Here is an 18,032-nt window from a genome sequence, read left to right on the forward strand (position 1 = left end):
ACACGGGGGGTTTTTCTTGCCTTCTTTTCATTAAGAGGTTTTTGAAAAACGTTCGTTGGGATGCTTACAATACCGAGTGTCTGTGGGCTGCGACTTTTGGCAACACGGCAACATTTGGCAGAAATCAGACAGCGCTTCTGGTGGTCGTACATATTTGTCGCTGCCGCTTAAAAGGGAAAATCCACAAATCCCGAAAGGTTAGGTAAGCATCGGGACAAAATTGGGTTTTTTCCCCCCTAAAAAATCCCAAAATTGCAAATCGGCTCACTCTTGGGTTTTGTTTTTTTTAAAAAAAAGAGACACTAAAAATCCTAGGCCGTCTTTTATTCCCGTGCAAACGTCGAGAGGATCGCAAAACGCAGAGAAAACCAGAAAGCCTGAAACTGCAGGAAGAGCTTTGCTTCCGAGTAAACCGGAGCCCGATCTCAGCCGCCGCATACCGGGACGCCCTGCCCAGGGCAACGGGACTGACCTCTAGATTTGCATCGGTCCCAACCATGGCAAGGTGGAAAGCACCACGGTCGTCCACCCCCACCCTCCCCTCCGCTCCACCCCACCCCCGGCGAACCACCCGAAAACAGATTTGCTGGGGGAAACGGATCAGGTGATTCAGGGGAGTGGGAGGGAATCACGTGCCCCGGGATCAGGCGCTGCGGTTGCAGCTGGCGGAGCGGAGCGGCCACGTGGGGTGAGTCAGCGCGGGGAGGAGCGGCGGAGGGCAGGGCTGCGGAGACGCGGCTTTCGGGGTGGTGGTTGGGGACCGTAGATAAGGCGGGCAGAGCCGGCGGGCGAGCTGCTGAGGCCTTTGGTGACTCCGCCAGTGCTGCTTCAGGTAAGGAAGGGCTTTGTTTTTACGGGAAACCGTAATCCAAGGTTAAACGGGAGCTAAGGGTCTCACACTTTTAGGAAAGAGAGAGAGGGCACAGCCGATTCGGTGGCTTCCCCCCCCCACCACACCAATCTGCCCCTTAGATAAATTGGGGGGGGGGGGGAATGGAGCCCGTTGTCATCCAGAGCCAGTCGTTGTCGACGCTGATTTTTCAAAGGTGGCCAAAGGGATGGGCCGGCTGCGCATGTCACGTTTCCCTTGACTTTTAAAATTTGTTGTTATTATTCTCACCATCGACTCCGCTAAGAGGACTTTGGTTTGCACGACACTCGCGGCTAAAAATGAATAGCTGTCTTTGCCCGAATAGAGCTATTTTCTGGGTGATTTGCTCGAAAAGGAAGTTCTTTGATTTCTGCTTAAAGAGGAACAGAGGAATTACGAAAAGATTTCCTGCTCCTAAGCCAGCTGTGACGAAAGAGTCTGCTTGAACTGCGGATGAGATCGATTGTGGATCTTGCAAAATCATGGTCAGAATCTTGGAAACAGCCTGTTTTTGTGAAGGGGGGGGGATTTTGCATAGTTGCCCACCAATTTTGCCCCAGATTCCACTTCATCATGGGCCTTGGCTGTGGGTTTATGTTTGTGGGTGTGAGCTTTGAAGTTGCTTCCTTTCTACCCTGTTCAGATTATTTCAACCATATGGATTGACTCATGGAAAGGATTTCAGTTCAGGATAACCATCCCCCATCCTGACCTCTTCAGATGGGAGTAGAACTCCTGTAGTCCCAAATCAGCACAGTAATTGGGTGTGGGGAATGGATGAGGAACAAGTTCATTGCTATGATGGACTCAAAATTGAAATCAAAACCAGCCAAGATTACTTGTAAGGAAATCCCCAGTGACATTTATATGCTGGTAAAGTAGCTTACATTGAATTAGCTGAAAAATGTAAGATGCCTCATTTATCCAAAAGGTTCTGGATTTTTGGGGGATCAGAAGTACAAAGGGGGAAGGGGAGATTGCATCACTTCTTCATGGTATTTCAGAAAGAACTGACCCCATTTGTGGGGAAGCTTTCATGCATCCTTAAACTGGCAAAAAACTATATTGGGGGGAGAATTTGCTTCCTCACTTATCCTGCTTGGTGCCAATGGGATCATCCTTATTTACTATATGTGCAGAACAGATTTAAAAAAACCATAAATGGCCGCCATGGCTTTGCTTCCCTCTCCTCCCCTCCCATCAAGTGCTACCAGCCAATGTGAAACCATACATCAGCTGACCAGCTCAGTTGGGGGGAGGGAGACCTGGCTTTAGAGCAACCAAAGGTTGAGGGCTGGTCAGCTACTGTTCAGTTTATTTCTGAGTCAGATTTGGTGCAGAGAGTGAGTCTGGTTTACAAGAGTTTCCTGCCCTAAGGACTGCTAATTGGAAGTTGGATTGATTCCACCACCCCATCTAGGGATCATCTGACTGCTGTTGACAAAGCAGAGAAGTGTGTCAGTTTGTATTAGGTGTAAACACTATTAGGAGAACAGTGGGTAATATTACTTCAACACTGGAGCAACTTAACCCTTCAAGTGTGAGTTAAGGATTAGATGGGCAATGCCAGATGGATGTGCAGGGAAAAAAGCTGCTCAGGCATGCTTGTGTTTTGGTTAGGTGCAAGTAGCAAGTAGTAAAAGGAAAAGTCCTTAGGATGACTCTGATAACAGAAAGAGACTCTTGTGTTTTGCTTTTCTATAGAGACTTGAATTAGAAATGGAATTGGTGCTTTGCCATGTAAGCACATTCTAATGCAATTTCCCTAAAACAAGAGGCTCAACAACAACAGGAAGACAGGCTGGATGGATGTTTTAACAAAAGTTCCTTGTTGAAGTAATTTCCTATTAATTTATGCAAATGTGTTATTGCTTTAAAATGAATAATTACTTCTATATTTTTCAGTTTTTATTTATTTATTTATTTTATTTTATTCGGCTTATATGCTGCCCTATCTCACAATGGACTCAGGGTGGCTCACAACAATAAAACACAAGCCACAATAAAAATAAAGACTAAAATCTAAAAAATTTAAAATTAACCCATTAAAACCCTTAAAACCCCATCATCAGACCAGGTCAAGGGATTTGAAAAGCCAAGTTTTTAATTCCTGGCGGGAATTTTGTGGACGCTAGAATATGTAGAAGTTATGGATGTCCTACTGAATGGGGAAATAAAGGGAAATTGAGTTAGGTGCAGTGGTGGGATTCAAGTAATTTAATAACCGGTTCTCTGCCCTAATGATCTTTCAGTAAGTAAGTGTACTACAGTGATGAATGCGTTGCATGCCATAACTGGTGCATGGAGCCATGTCTGATTACAGTTGGCAAGAAACAGGTGGCATTTCCCTCCCCCCTTTCTTTTTTTGAAGTAAAATAAATACAACAGGAGGGATTCTGTAATAGTTTGCAGAATTGTTAGGCCCATTTTCTGCTGTTTTTAACAAGTTAAAGGGCTTACAATAGCATCTAGTTTCCTTTCATGTTCCCTCTCCACTCAACACCCACTTCATTGTGTTTTGAATCATTGGGTCTATCTTTAAAGAATTCAAGCAACAAGAATAAGTAGAAATTGACATTTCACCTACAAAAGAAGAAGTGAAGGAAGTAAGCATTGTAGCAGCATTGTAGCATTTTCCAGTTTGTTACCCATGACTTGTTTACTTAACTGTTGGCAGGATTTTATTTTAGGACAGTTTGGGTATAGTTTGTTTTTTGTATCAGCTGACACAAAATCAATAAATTTCAATATCTTGAAATGCAGGAATTTGGTAGAGGGTTTCATGACAAGTTTCTGAATCAAAGAGTTGATATAGTTGTTTGAAATTCTACAAGAGAAATGAAAAGCAAATATTGGGAACATTTTTCTCCCAGCAGTAAGATTTTGTGTTGAACAGAATAGAGTTGTTTAAAATAGCTTGAGGATCAGCCAAATCGTATTTGTTTTCTGAAACAGGCTGCCTACTTCAGAGAGAGCTAAAACTTGGACCATATGTTGTACAAGTGAAGACTGATATAGCAATACTTATAATGCCCTGATGCTACAGGTAGACCTTGACTTACAACATTTCATTTAGTTACAACGGCATTGAAAAAAGTTACATAAGGCCATTTTTCACACTTATGACCATTGCAGCATCCCCATAGTCATGTGATCAAAATTCAGAACTTGGCAACTGGTTCATATTTATGATGGTTGCAGTGTCCCGAGGATCATATGATCCCTTTTTGTGACCTTCTGACAAGCAAAGTCAATGGGGAAGCCTGATTCACTTAACAGCCATGTTACTGATTTAACAACTGCAGTGATTCACTTAACAACTGTGGCAAGAAAGGTTGTAAAATGGGGCAAAATTCACTTAACAAATGTCTCACTTAGCAACAGAAGTTTTAGGCTCAATTGTGATCGTACGTTGAAGACAACCTATATAATGCAATATTTAGACATGATATGTAGCATGCAAAGCCATAACCTAAATAACCTTTATTTACTGAGAAAGACTACAAATGTCTGTACTTTCATGGCGTGCAAAACCATGAGTCATAGTTTTACAATGTGCACTGACCCGGTATGTGCAACTTATAAGCCTCAAAATGCCAAGTTTGGTTTCACAGTTTGAATAAGATGCAACATTCAGTAAGTTCTTGGTGCACTGCCATAGTGTGAATGTTCCATCTTCCTGGAGTAAAAATCATTCTCATTGATTTCCGGGGGGGGCGGGGGCGGGTGTCATCAAATTGCTGCTATATGTTGCACAATTCTGTTTCAAATTCTGTAGTTTCAGCCTGGAAAGGAATAGGTATACATTTCTCTCTATCCTGAGTCATATCAAGAGTGAATGTAGCAATTTTTCTTTTATGTCTAATTATTCTTTATTTCCTGGTTGTGCGGATGTTTAGCTGATACATTGGTAAGATGGGCAGAATATAAATTAAATAAATAAATATATTGCATTTCCATCTTGGCTACGTTTTTCCCATTGGGTTGTATTCAACAGTGTTTTTCTAAGCTTGTGGGCAGTCCAAATTTCTATACTGAATCTGAACCAGGGGAAGAGAGGACAGGGCCTCCACCACCTAGCTTTTAGGATGCAGATTTAAAGCATTGGACCTTCTGGCAGTTGAAAATGGGGTGGGATATCTTTCATTATGAACTCTAGAGTAAATTGGAATTGGAATTGGACACTTCCATGAGTTCACAGCCTTTTGTGTATTTGTGGAGTATAACATTAGACAAACAGACATAGATTGGTTCATTCTGTGCTGAAAACCTGGCAATTTTCTTGTTCATATAGACATGGCAGTGCTTGCACAGAGCTGGATTTGAAGAGCACATAGTGTTTGTCAGGAATATATCAAGTCAGATAGATATATATTTCCTCAGAACCAACTGCCAGTCATAGACGGCAACTGCAGAAGCCCAGGAAAAAACATGACTGCTTTATTCATGTTCCAAATTTGGATCTCTGTATAGGACTAATTTTGTCAACAATGCAACTGTGTAAGCTATTAATCTCTGTTTTCCAGGTAGCATTTTAAGCATCCATTATCAAAATGTGGTGCCCTGTGGTAATTCTCAGCCTGTTTGTGGTCCTCACAAGTGCCCGTAATGTTCCATACTTCCCTCCTCTCTCTCCTGACTTAGTGAACTATATCAATAAACTCAATACCACATGGAAGGTGAGTAAAGTTTGGGGTAAGGTCCAGCTATGCAGGGTGGTGGGAATTGGTAGCTGTCTGTCTTCCGAGTTACAGCTTGGCAAATTTAATATTAATGGACTGATTTCACTTACAAAGGCCATTTCACTTACAATTTGTTGACCTAGCATGAAATAGATAAGTTGTTGCATTTTCCTTTCTGGGCGATTTTATTAACTCCCCACCCCTCACCATCCTACAGTTGTAGAAGCAAGACCCTAGTTGAGCTGGTACAGTACAGATGCAGCTTGCTGGGTTGCTATTCTGTGGTCAACTTCTTAGGAAACTATCTCTTGGCCTTGAAACTTCAGTTTCTATATGGCCAGTAGCCTTTTGTTAGAGCAAGATTTTTAAACTGCAAGTTGGCTGGCAAATACTATATTTCCCCCCGACTCCAATGTGCCAGCTGGCAGGGGACTAGAAGATGGGCCTTTTCACAGTAGTCCCTGCTCTGCTGAATATTCTCCCCTCAGAGATTAGGAGGGCCTTTCATAAGGTTTTAAAATGGGTATCTAACCTTTGTAGACTTCAAGTCCCAAAATTCCAGGGGCAGCCATGTCCATAAGTCTTAAAACTGCCAAGGCTGAACATCCCTGCTTTAAAAACTTAGCTATCTACTTAAGTTTAGGGCTCTGAATATATTAAGGACCCCTTTTTTGGCTTTACTGTTAATTATCTCAGTTGCTGTATATATATTTATTTGGTATATATTTAAATGCTTTTTTAAATTATTTTTATAGTTTTAGAATTGTAAGCTGCCCAGAGTCATTGGTTATGGCCAGTTGTAGAAATTGAATGAATGAATGATTAAATAACAGATTACTCTGAAATTAAGGCAAGTCCCAAATTAATTAAGGAAAAAATTGAAAGCAATGTTTAATAAAGATTTGATTTGATTTAATATTTAGAGCCAGTTTGGTCTATCTAGCAGGTAAGGCAGAAACTGGAAGACTAGAAGCCAGGAAACTGAGTTCTAGTCTCATCTTTCTTAGACATGGAAGCTGGCTGGGTGACTTTAGGCCAGTCACCCAGCCCAACTCTCCTCATAAGTGGTGGGCATGGGGAAAATAGGAGAAAGGCATATTAAGTATGTTCACTGCCTTGTGTTATTTATTAAAAGTAAACCAGCAGGGGCAGGGAGAGATAGTCTTTCATCCAAGTAAAGGCAGTATTTACTGACGCATTTATCAGACGTATATTTTATCTCTGCCTGCCATAAAGAAATAGTATAAGTATGCAGATTGTGGAACCATGAGTTCATTTTTAGGCACATGTATAGTTATGTTTTTAATTAGTAAAAGATAGTTGTGTTTGGCATGAAAGGTCTAGATTATACGGTATTTTATTGTTATTTTTACTTTTTTTTAAAGGCTGGACACAACTTTGCCAATGCTGACATGAGTTATGTGAAGACGTTGTGTGGCACCTTCTTGCATGGCCCCAAACTGCCAGAGAGGTGGGATATTTATCTGCTCTGTTTCTAATCCTGCTGCATATGTGTTCTTGAACTTTTGGACTCTGCAGATAATGACTATCTTGCCTTCTGATCTCGGGAATGGTTTCCTGGTAACAGTTTTATTAAAGTTACTATTGGCCATGAAAGAAAGAGCTTAATTTAATGATGAACAACTGTTTTTATGCAGAAAGCTTAATAGCTTGTTGGGATTGGGAGACACCACTGCTGAATTTCTGAACTGTTGTTACTACTTTTATATTTAAATATTGATGTAGTTGAAGGCCAGTTTGGTGTAGTGGTTGAAGCATCACACTAGAAACTAGGAGACCTTGAGTTCTACTCCTGCCTTAGGCACAAAGCTAGTGGATGACCTTGTGTCAGTTACTCTCAGCGCTAGAAGGAGGCAATGGCAAACCAGTTCTTGCCAAGAAAACTGAAGGGACTTACCCAGGCAGTCTTCAGGTATCAGATACAATTGAACAGGGAGAAAAAAATTGAGCTAAATAGATCCAGCAGTGTGAGTTGATATTAGAGAGCTTTCCTATGTTTTTATTATTTAAAAATAAAAGACCCAGGAAATGAGATGTCTCACATTAAAAAAAAAAAAAGTAGTTGGCATTTATATACAGGCAATCATTTTCAGAACCTGAATTCTACAGTAATGATCTGTTGATAGTCTTGCTTCCTAGTGGAATGAATCAATCTGGACAGAAGTAGTTCCAGGTCAAAATATTAATACATTCACGAGGGCTAAACTTTGAAGTTATTAAATAGATTCCATTTATATACAGTGTGAACTCTGAATCATATGCATGCTAGTATTTTGTCAACATGCTGGAAGCAAAATTGAAGCTCTGACATAAGAGATTAAATCCAAAGACTTTGACTGACAAAGACATTACTTAATTAGAGCATGGTTCAGTCTCTGTTTCACTCAACTTCTTCCCTATTGCTTGAAAGGTTTGAATTTGCTGGTGAGTTGGTCTTGCCACAAAACTTTGACTCAAGGCAACAATGGTCAAACTGCCCAACCATTCGTGAAATCAGAGACCAAGGCTCTTGTGGTTCCTGCTGGGTAAGTAGAGAAGTGGTATACCCATATTACCTTTGCCATAGGCCAGAATTCAGCAGATCTGGTAGTTCATACCCAGTTCTCCATCTTTAATAGAAGCTTCCAATACATGAAAAAAATGCACATTGGCTAAATTCATGCATAGCACTACTATATTTTTCTGAGTATAAGATGTACCTTTTCCCCCCAAAAAAGAGGGTGAAAATCTGGGTGTGTCTTATACTCCGAATGTAGCCCCGTCCAGCTTCTCAAATGGAGGTTTCAGAGGCTGAAAAAAGCATCAGAAATGAAGCTTCAGAAAAGAATCCCCCAAACAGAGCTTCAGAGGCTTTTTTTCTGAAACTCTGTTTCGGAAGTTTCAGAGGCAGAAAAAAAGCAAAAAAAAAAAAAAAAAAGCAAGGTACAGAGCTCACAACCAAGGAACCTATTGCTAAAATTCACCTCTGGGAACAGCTGATTGGATGTATTCCTGGAGGCTGATCCACCTGCCAATCAGCTTTTTTTTTATTTTCCTCCCCAAAAACTAAGGTGTGTCTTATACTCTGAAAAATACGGTAATTTATGCATGGCATGAACTGGTTCATTATGGCTTATATGTGATCTTAGTTATTGTGGCATACTCAGTAAATTACAATTAGGAGAAATCATCTCTTAAGTTAACACAATGCATATATGAGTTCTTATTCAACCCTATGACTCTACTTGTGTTGGAACCACCTATCCATTATAAAGCATCAGTGTACATATCCCCAAAGAAGTCCAGAAGAGTTTTCAATGAGAAAGAGAGAATGATGTAGTAGAGTGGTAGTAGTAGTGGGGGCGGCAGCAACAATACTTTTGCTTGGTGGTGGTTGGACCGGGGGTTAGGACAGTCTACAGATCTCAACAGTGCCACTGACAGAACTTTTGGATTGTCTTTTGTAGGCTTTTGGTGCAGTTGAAGCCATGTCAGATCGGGTTTGTGTCCATACTAATGGCAAAGTGAATGTGGAAATTTCTGCTGAAGATCTGCTCTCTTGCTGTGGGTTTGAATGTGGGATGGGGTAAGTTACTTCCTACCTTGTCAATTGTCTTTTCTGTGAATAGCTTTTTCTCCTGCTAGATAGGTTCACATATTCAGGAATGACACCAGAAAGTTCACACACATACAGTATGTTGAGATCAGAAGTCTTTTTGTTCTGGAAGATTGATTTCTAAGAAAGCCCTCAGACCACTCCAGAATGGCTGGAATAAGGTCGTCTGAGAGTAAAAAGAAATGTCTAATATTTTCAGATCGTTCTATTCTCAACACAATTTGTCTTCTACTTCATGGTAGCCAAGTAGTCACTAATCAGGAGTCAAGCTCAACTTGAAAGTTTTTTTTTCTTCTGAGACTGTATGATACCATGAGTACAAGATCACCACGAACACTTTACTTGGTGCATGTCAAATTTCTTCCCTATTTCCTTAAAAAAAATCCTTTAATTAAAAACATTGCAGAAAGCTGTTTTGCCTTCTAGTTTTAACTTTTAGCATTATTTTTATTTTAGGAATGCTTCCAGGCCCTATAGAAAATTTAAAAAGTGGGTGCCTGCTGTACAGTACTTTATGGAGAAATCATTGTAGAACAAAAAGTTGCCTTTCCCATCTCTGTTAAGTACTTCTTTGGGTATCACAAAGAATAATCATGTGAAAAGACTCTTCAGTCTTTCAGATTGTAACCCTCAGTTAAAATGTATTTCCCCTAAAGAGTTCTTTTGTGATAGTTGTGCATCATTTTCTTGCAGTTGTAATGGAGGTTATCCTTCAGGAGCATGGAGATACTGGACTGAAAAGGGCTTGGTGTCTGGTGGCCTTTACGACTCACATGTTGGTGAGTTTTCTTCTGAGCAAGATGCCCGTGACCAGCAATGAAGGGTGAAAATCCCTCTTGAGTGGCATATTGCCCTTGACTTCCCCTTGCAATTAGGTTGCTCACTTGGATTCCATCATTATTTCTATTTACACACAACCTGGATTTATTCAAAAGATCTTCACTAGAATAATAAGAAAGGGGAGCTTGATGACAGATGGAAGAATTGGAAGTAGCAGGAAGACAACTTGGGGGTTGGACATGGGAATCCCTGTGAAATACAGGTAGCCTCAACTTATGACTTTCAAAGTTACAAGAGAGTCCTCTAAAGCTAGTTATGACCAGGTTTTGAAGTCCTGACAGTGCCTTCCCTTCCTCACATCATATTTTGGGTGTTCAGCAGTCAGCCCCCATTTACAGCTATTTGCAGCACTTCATGGTCATGTGACTGTGATTTATGACAGTTTTGCTGGGACCTGGCATTTACTTCGGGTTTCCAGTAAACCCAGCCCAGAGGGAACAATGTGTTCACTTTATGATTGTTATATTTGCTTTATGAGTATCACAAACTGCTCATAAAATTGGGCCAGTTGCATGATAACTCATTTTACAGCTGTCATGACTTAGAACTGTGGTTGCCAGGCTCAGTTATTCATAAGTTAAGGATTACCTGCATATTAGTTCATATTTTGGACTGAATGCAGAGAGCCTGGTTCAAATTCCCAATCAACCATGATACTGACAGGTGACTTTGGGCAGGTCACCGGTTCTTGCAATATATTTGATCCCAAAAGGTCACTGTGAAGATAAAATGGGTGATAGAAATGGGAGTTCTCAAGGGAAAAGCAAGATGAGCTGTTATCTGAATTAGTGGTTTATAATGTACAAGTGCAGGGAACTACAGAATGAAATATTTTTGCATGTAAAGTGAAATTCTGTAGCTTAGTATGATTTATTTTGATTTGAGCTTAGACTAGGGACTTTAGCCAACTGCCTCTTAAAAGATTCTTTTCTGCATTGTATCCAATAGGCTGTAGACCATACTCTATTCCACCCTGTGAACATCATGTCAATGGGACTCGGCCCCCATGCACTGGAGAAGGTGGTGACACCCCTGAATGCGTCAAAACATGTGAAGCTGGTTATTCTCCTTCATACAAGAAAGACAAACATTATGGTAATGCGTATATTAAACTGCATATTCTGGTTTATAGGAAACTCACAGGCTTTTAAGTTCAAAATATTGAAATGATAAAAGTTTAATATTCTGTTTTAGATACAATAGATTTCCAAATGCAGTCAAAGATTAGAAATGTAACTTAAAAATTAGCAATGCAAACAATAGGATCAGGATGAAATGTTATTATTATGGTTGGCTACACAGGCAGCTACATATTATTTATAAGAGGAAACAAAGAATTAAATTATCTTCTGTTGTGGGGAGAAGAGGCATAGCTTGGCATGTAGGCTTGCATATGGATATTTTGAGTAAAGTCTGCAGCCAGGATGTAAACCCTTTTCCAAGCTAAGTGTTGCATTTGATTTTTCAATAGCACAAGTAGGCAGGACTAAAATTATTTCTCCTTTTGTACACTTAGAAAATAAAATAATTTGTACATTTTTATTTTAAGTACCTCCACAGGGACTTAGTAATTTCCCTTCTGTCACATTGTTACAGTTCTGTAACTTTTTGAAGATCTCTGCCCAGGAATATACTCAAGGCTTTAATGGATGGTTATTAGGCTGAAAGCTGTGAAGCCGTGACGGGGGGGCTGTACGTGTTTATAACTAGCTAAAATTTTATAGCCAAGTTAAAGATTCCCTATTGCCACCCTAGGTTGGTGTAGGAGAGATGGGTGGCATATAAATTTAATAAATAAATTGCAAATCAGTATATCTACAAAAATCAGCTGTAGCATAAAAAGTACAATGTGCTTTACAGGCTGGATTCATATATGGCACTGCCAAAATTGGTAAACCAGGGTTTCTTAAGTGGCAGTTGACTTTCAGAAAACTTGGATCACTTTACATAATACACTAATTTAAATCAGACAAATTATATTCTTGTCATAAATTATTTTAAACCTGTTCTTCTCCGATTCACTGAATGACGGTTAGCATCATATTTGAATTTTGTGGAAACATGCTTGTAATCTTTGTAATGAAAGAAACTAAAGAATGCATGTTAGAATACGCAGCAGATGCATTGCTTCTCAGTTATAGTCAGGAGTAACAGAGGATCATAATAAAAATAATGTGGTGAAAACTCATCAAGTTTTGAAATAAGCAATTGGAATACTTTCTAACTTAAAGATCACTTCCCATTCCCCCTGGCCAGGAATAACTTCCTATAGCGTCCCTGGAAATGAGAAAGAAATAATGGCTGAGATTTACAAAAATGGACCAGTGGAGGCAGCCTTTACAGTTTATTCTGACTTCCTCATGTACAAATCAGGTAAGTGTTTTTTTCTGTAACTTCTTTTTTTTTTTTTAATTTGATTTATATGCCGCCCTTCTCCGGAGACTCAGGGTGGCTTACAATGCGTTAAGCAATAGCCTTCATACTTTTGTATATTTATACAAAGTCAGTTTATTGCCCCCACACACTGGGTCCTCAATTTAACTACCTTAGAAAGGATGGAAGGCTGAGTCAAGCTTGAGCCTAGTGAGATTCGAACTTATAGTAATTGCAGACAGCTGGTGTTAATCACAATGCTTTTAGTCTGCTAAGCCACCAGGCCCTAAACTTCTTTAAAAAGACATCTTTTTTTAAAAGAGCAATTTTCATTGTTTAAACTCTTGAATAGCTAAGTAAATTACAATTGTATGGTTTTGTTTTGATTTCCATTATAATGGTTTGATCTGATAGAACTGACATCATTTCTGATTAAATGTGATATTTGGAAGGTTTCAGGCATAAAAAGTTGCTTGAATTTAGCTTATGTTTGCAAGACTTAAAGCTTCAAAATACGCTTGAGATCTCAAGTATTCCCAAAGTTGACATTCAGAGTGGGATTTGGGAAAAGACCTCAAAATATGTGTGCGTATTATGTATGTATATACATATATATATTACAAACTATTCTAAAAATACGAGTTCCAGGTATATATATGTATATATTAAGTGTTTTTCTATCGAGACACCTGGTCGTCTTGCTTATTTCTTTATCAGCGAAATACAAATTATATATAGATAGATATAGATAGATATAGATATAGATATATAGATATAGATATCATAATGGAAATATCAGCAACATTATGTCATTGGTGAGTGAAGCCCAGCTTACCTTTGTTAAGGTTCTTCTTAGATCATGTCCTCAGAATGTGTTAAGTTTATCTTTAGTAGGTATTTGTTGAATTCACATTTTCCCCTTCATAGAATTCTAGAGTTGGAATGGATCTGGGAGATTAATTAATCCAATAATTTGGAACAGAATTATTCTAAGACTATTGGACAGATGAGTCCAATAGTCTTCTGTTTGAGGACCTTCAGTGAAGGACAAAACGATTAGTCCTCATAATTGGGAGTGGAACTTTTGTTATGTGAGACAGTCAGTTGCACCCAATGTTATGATTATTTACACAGCGGTTATTAAGTATATCACAATTAAGTGAATCATGCAATTGTTAAATCTATCCGGCTTCTCCCATTGACTTTGTTTGTCATGAGCCAGCTGAGGAGGTTGCAAATGGCGATCATGTAACCCCTGCAATTGTTGTAAATTCATGGCAGTTTCAAAGTGAATTTTGATCATGTGACTGCAGTGTTGCTGCAACTGGCTGTAGGTGCAATGACCACTTTTGACGTGGGGCCTAATCAAGGCAAAGTAGAGGTAGTCCCCAATTTACAACAGTTCATTTAGTGACTCTTCAAAGTTAGAAAGGCATTGAAAAAAGTGACTTATGGCTATTTTTTGCACTTATGATAGTTGCAGCATCCCCATGGTCATGTGATGAAAAGTCACACTCTTGGCAATTGACTCATATTTCTGACGATTGCAGTGTCCTGGAGTCATGTGATCTCCTTTTGCGACCTTCTGACAAGCAAAGTCAATGGGGAAGTCAAATTCACTTAATAGCTGCGTTATTAATCTAATAACTGCAGTGATTCATTTAACTGTGGCAAGAAAGGTTGTAAAATGGGGCAAAATTCATTTAACAAATGTTTCACTTAGCCACATTTTTGCTCAATTGTGGTTGTAAGTTGAAGACTATCTGTAGAGTAGACAGTTACTTCCTGTGAGTCTAACTCTGTTCCTCAACACATCCCCAAGTTGCATTTGCCTTCTTAGCTGCATGAATCCTTTTCATGATATTCCTATGACTCTGTAAAAGCTAGGAATATGAAATGAAACGAAAATCCATTATTTTGAATTCAGAATAGATTTAACAATTCCTGAATTTTTCAAGCTTAAATTGGCTCCATTTTGAAGCAGCCCATTCTGCACCTGAAATATATATTTTTGAGCTGCCCTTCACCGGCTACAGCTCTAGTCTGAAATGTGAACGTTGGGATTCAAATAAAGTTGCTAAGCAAGACACGCTCACAAGCCATGATATCTATGGTTTCTTCACAAGTTTAAATTCCAAGCAGAATATTAACTGAGTGGTGATCTTAACAGGGAAATCACAGCGTTTATATTTGGGCATAGTTAACAGTTTTTCTCCTGCAGGTGTCTATCAGCACGTCTCTGGTGAATCAGTTGGTGGCCATGCAATCCGAATTCTTGGCTGGGGTGTTGACAATGGCACGCCTTACTGGTTGATAGCTAATTCCTGGAACACAGACTGGGGTGAAAATGGTAGGTGATCTCTCTTCCTTTAGTGCAGGGGTCTCCAACCTTGGCAACTTTAAGACTTGTGGACTTCAACTCCCAGAAAGCTGGCTGAGGAATTCTGGGAGTTGAAGTCCACAAGTCTTAAAGTTGCCAAGGTTGGAGACCCTTGCTTTAGGGGTCAATTATCTTTCAGGGATGCCTTTGCTGTAGAACTGCCAGGAGCTGTGGTTGAGTAACATCTGGAGGTCTAACATGCTCCTTTCTGGTTGACATGTGACATCATGTTCTTTGTCATGCATATCAGTACAGGTAATCCTCGAGTTACAAATGTAATAGAGCCTGCCAATTACATTCGTAACTTGAGGATTCGTTAATTGGATCACCTTAAATGAATGCGATCCCTCCCTGCTTTCCCCAATGCATTTGTTGATCGAATGCTGTTTGTTAAATGCACATGAGGTATCTCAGGGTGGGGATGACTATGGGGGAGGGGTAGTGCTGGAATAGGCCACCTACTTCTGACCACCCAAGGCCTCCCACCCACCCACTGAAATATCTCATGCTACGCTTACAACCCCTTGGGGTTCCCATAGTTGCTTTCCCCCTACTCATCCTGCCCGCCGGGTCTCCACAGGCACTGGGCCTGCTTTGCTAGCCCCCGCCCCCCCCAAAGATTACACTTGCTTCTTCCCACCCCATTTCCAATCACTCACTTACCTTTCAAAGATCTCCAGAGTTCAGAACAGGTTGATCCACGTGGCAGAAAAGAAGCCATCTGGTGAAGCTATAAGAATGCAAGATCCAAGGAAAACGGCTTCCCCAGCATCTGAGTAAAAGATGGCAGCTTTTCTGGCATCCTTGCATCTCTGGCCGGCAACACAGGCACCTTCTGCTTGTTGCTGGGGAGCTGGTTTGAATGAGCAGCTTCAAGTATTGGAGCATTGAGGTGACCACCAATCAACCTGGAGCTCATTTCCTTTGTCTCATTGCCCAATGAAATCCTCCAACTGCAAGCCCAATGAGACAAAGGAAAGCAGCTCTACATTGATTGGCCACCCGTTCTACTTTCACGCTCCTGTCCCTGAAGCCGCTCATTTTCTGCTATATGGGTCAGCATGTTCAGGAACTGTGGAGATTACTTTGAAAAGTAATCAAGCAATTGGAAACAGGATGGGGAGGAGCAAGTATAATCCTGAGGGCTAGCAAAGCAGGGCCAGTTCCTAGGGAGACCCAGTGAGGTAAAATGAAGAGTGGGGGGAATAGGCAGAGGGCACATTGCAATGTCTCTAAAGGCTACCATAAGGGTGAACCAGCATTGTGGTGCTGCAACATACGTAACTTTGGAAACAGGTTGTAAGTATATTTTTTGGGGAGGTGTCGTAATTTTGAACCATTGCTAAGTGAACTGTCATAAATTGAAGAATACTTGTACACACACACACACACGGCTAGGGGACAAGCCGGTTGGGCTAGGTTTGTTTCATTTTGTTTAGTATTGAGAATTTTTTGCAATATTTTTCTCTCAATATCTTCTAGGCTATTTCCGAATCCTCCGTGGGCAAGATCACTGTGGAATTGAGTCTGAGGTTGTAGCTGGTATCCCTCGCACAAGCCAGTACTGGAAGCAGCTGTGATCATCCTGCCAGCTGAATGGCACATAATCATACTTATAAAGATAGAAGACATGGTGGCAATCCTTTGCTCTAAGACATTTTAGACATCAGGATTTTTTTTTAAGCCTTTAACATTTTTTTTAAAAACAATACAATACAGATGTCTCTAGCAGGCTCTCTTTGTGTCTAAAGCATGAGGCTTTCTAATTTTCGCTCAGCAATTTTTCATGACTGGCAAAACAGAATGGCAAGGAAGTTGAGATGAAACTGTCTGTTTTAAATGAAATACCTCTAAAGGAATCAAAGTACATTTCACCAACAGAAGGCATGATTAGAAACAACCAACTCCTGATTAAGATGTTGAGGTTGCAGTTTGCAGTGGTATTTTAACTTTACCTTCCACATATTGATGGCACCACCCATCAGATAAGAGTGTAGGATCATGGAATCTCAGGGTTGGATTGTTTTGAGTTTAATCCTTAGTAAACATTATTGTGCAAAGTGGTACAGAGGATTCCCCCTCCCTCTTCTTTTTCACACACACACTCACTTTCAGAAAATAGAAAGGCTAAAATAGGCCCTTATTTACTATATGGATGGTTGAGGTCTATGCCTATATTTCAAAGAAATTTTAAGAGGATGTCCTCATGGTAGCGGCAGTCCTAATTCTTCTTTTCATAAATTCTCAATGTCAATAAATGCCTCAATAGTGAAAAGATAAGAAGTAGAGGGAGAGTCCTTCTGAAACTTGACCAAATAGTCAAAACAGACAAAACTCCCGAATCTGTTGTAACTCTATGCATTGAACTTCAGTTCCTTGATAAACTTGGCTAGGTGAGATTATGGGACCATGAAATTTCAAGTTAAATTTAAATTAAATTGAATGTTAAATAGTTGCAGAAGCAGGAACACACATGCAAATAGTTGCAGAAGCAGAAACACATGCAAATAGTTGCAGAAGCAGAAACACACGCGTACACATAGAGGTTTTGTGTGTGCCTGTCATTTAAGCTTGATTCCTGAAACTATATGGACAATTGCACTAACTGGTCCTGCACATACGCATGAATTATTTCATTTTTTATAATTGTAAATAATGAGGACACATAAGCAGCAAGCATAAAAATTGTGCACGTAAAGGGGCTATAAAAATGGTTCAACACTAAATCAATCTCAAATTAAAGGAACTTCAGTTTGCTACCATTAGTCTTACTGAGTTCGGTGGGTCTAGCCTAGACATGATTGAACTGGATTTGCTGTTATTAGAAGCCATAAAATGGTTTGCTTTGCCTAGGTAGGTGACCAGTCTGTTTCAACAAACTATTTAAAACAAACCATGGGTTAGATGAACCCAACCTAAAATTGAATCTGACCTATAGGCTTTATGTGATTGGTTGCTGGCTTCAAATACAAAGTTATTGTTAAATGCAGAATATTTTATACACTTAAGACTTATGACCAGAATTTCATCAGTGTACTTCCAATTCCTATCTCTAGTAAAGTCTCTCTCTCTTTTCTACAATGTATGCGTTCATTCTTCCCCCTGGTGGACAGAAAGGATTTTATTTCTGGTTTCTTCTATTGGGGTAGTGGGAGGCAAAACACATTTGAGTCGGTATGTTTTATAGCATATCTTCAATACAACTGCCTGCTTCAGTTTGGAAAATAGACCCAATGCATGTTGTGCCATAGCTAACTGATAAAATTTTAG

At 39.9% G+C, this 18,032-nt stretch overlaps 1 protein-coding gene across 3 annotated transcripts; it reads left to right on the forward strand.

The window, feature by feature from the left end:
- The first annotated feature begins 339 nt into the window (after positions 1-339).
- On the forward strand, positions 340-17,843 carry CTSB (cathepsin B). 3 transcript variants are annotated; one of them, XM_087883306.1, is made up of 10 exons: positions 340-688; positions 5,398-5,550; positions 6,939-7,024; positions 7,985-8,099; positions 9,021-9,139; positions 9,863-9,948; positions 10,958-11,104; positions 12,266-12,382; positions 14,604-14,732; positions 16,245-17,843. In XM_087883306.1, the coding sequence occupies exons 2-10, from the start codon at positions 5,425-5,427 to the stop codon at positions 16,340-16,342; spliced, it is 1,023 nt and encodes a 340-aa protein (XP_087739432.1). In that variant the 5' UTR covers positions 340-688; positions 5,398-5,424; the 3' UTR covers positions 16,343-17,843. The 3 variants fall into 3 exon arrangements, with proteins under 3 accessions (XP_087739432.1, XP_034277226.1, XP_087739433.1); XM_034421335.3 differs by having other exon boundaries at positions 477-832; XM_087883307.1 differs by lacking the exon at positions 340-688 and adding an exon at positions 2,574-2,707.
- Positions 17,844-18,032: the final 189 nt, after the last annotated feature.

This window comes from Pantherophis guttatus, chromosome 1, assembly GCF_059756535.1.
Source record: "Pantherophis guttatus breed Tessera chromosome 1, ASM5975653v1, whole genome shotgun sequence".
Classification (NCBI taxonomy): domain Eukaryota; kingdom Metazoa; phylum Chordata; class Lepidosauria; order Squamata; family Colubridae; genus Pantherophis; species Pantherophis guttatus.

What these genes read in the sequence shown, in the direction of transcription:
- CTSB (XM_087883306.1), top strand. Translation starts at nt 5,425, where the DNA reads ATGTGGTGCCCTGTGGTAATTCTCAGCCTGTTTGTGGTCCTCACAAGT. An exon ending in GCTCTTGTGGTTCCTGCTGG is followed by an intron (nt 8,100 to 9,020) that starts GTAAGTAGAGAA and finishes TGTCTTTTGTAG; the next exon opens with GCTTTTGGTGCAGTTGAAGC. An exon ending in GGGTTTGAATGTGGGATGGG is followed by an intron (nt 9,140 to 9,862) that starts GTAAGTTACTTC and finishes ATTTTCTTGCAG; the next exon opens with TTGTAATGGAGGTTATCCTT.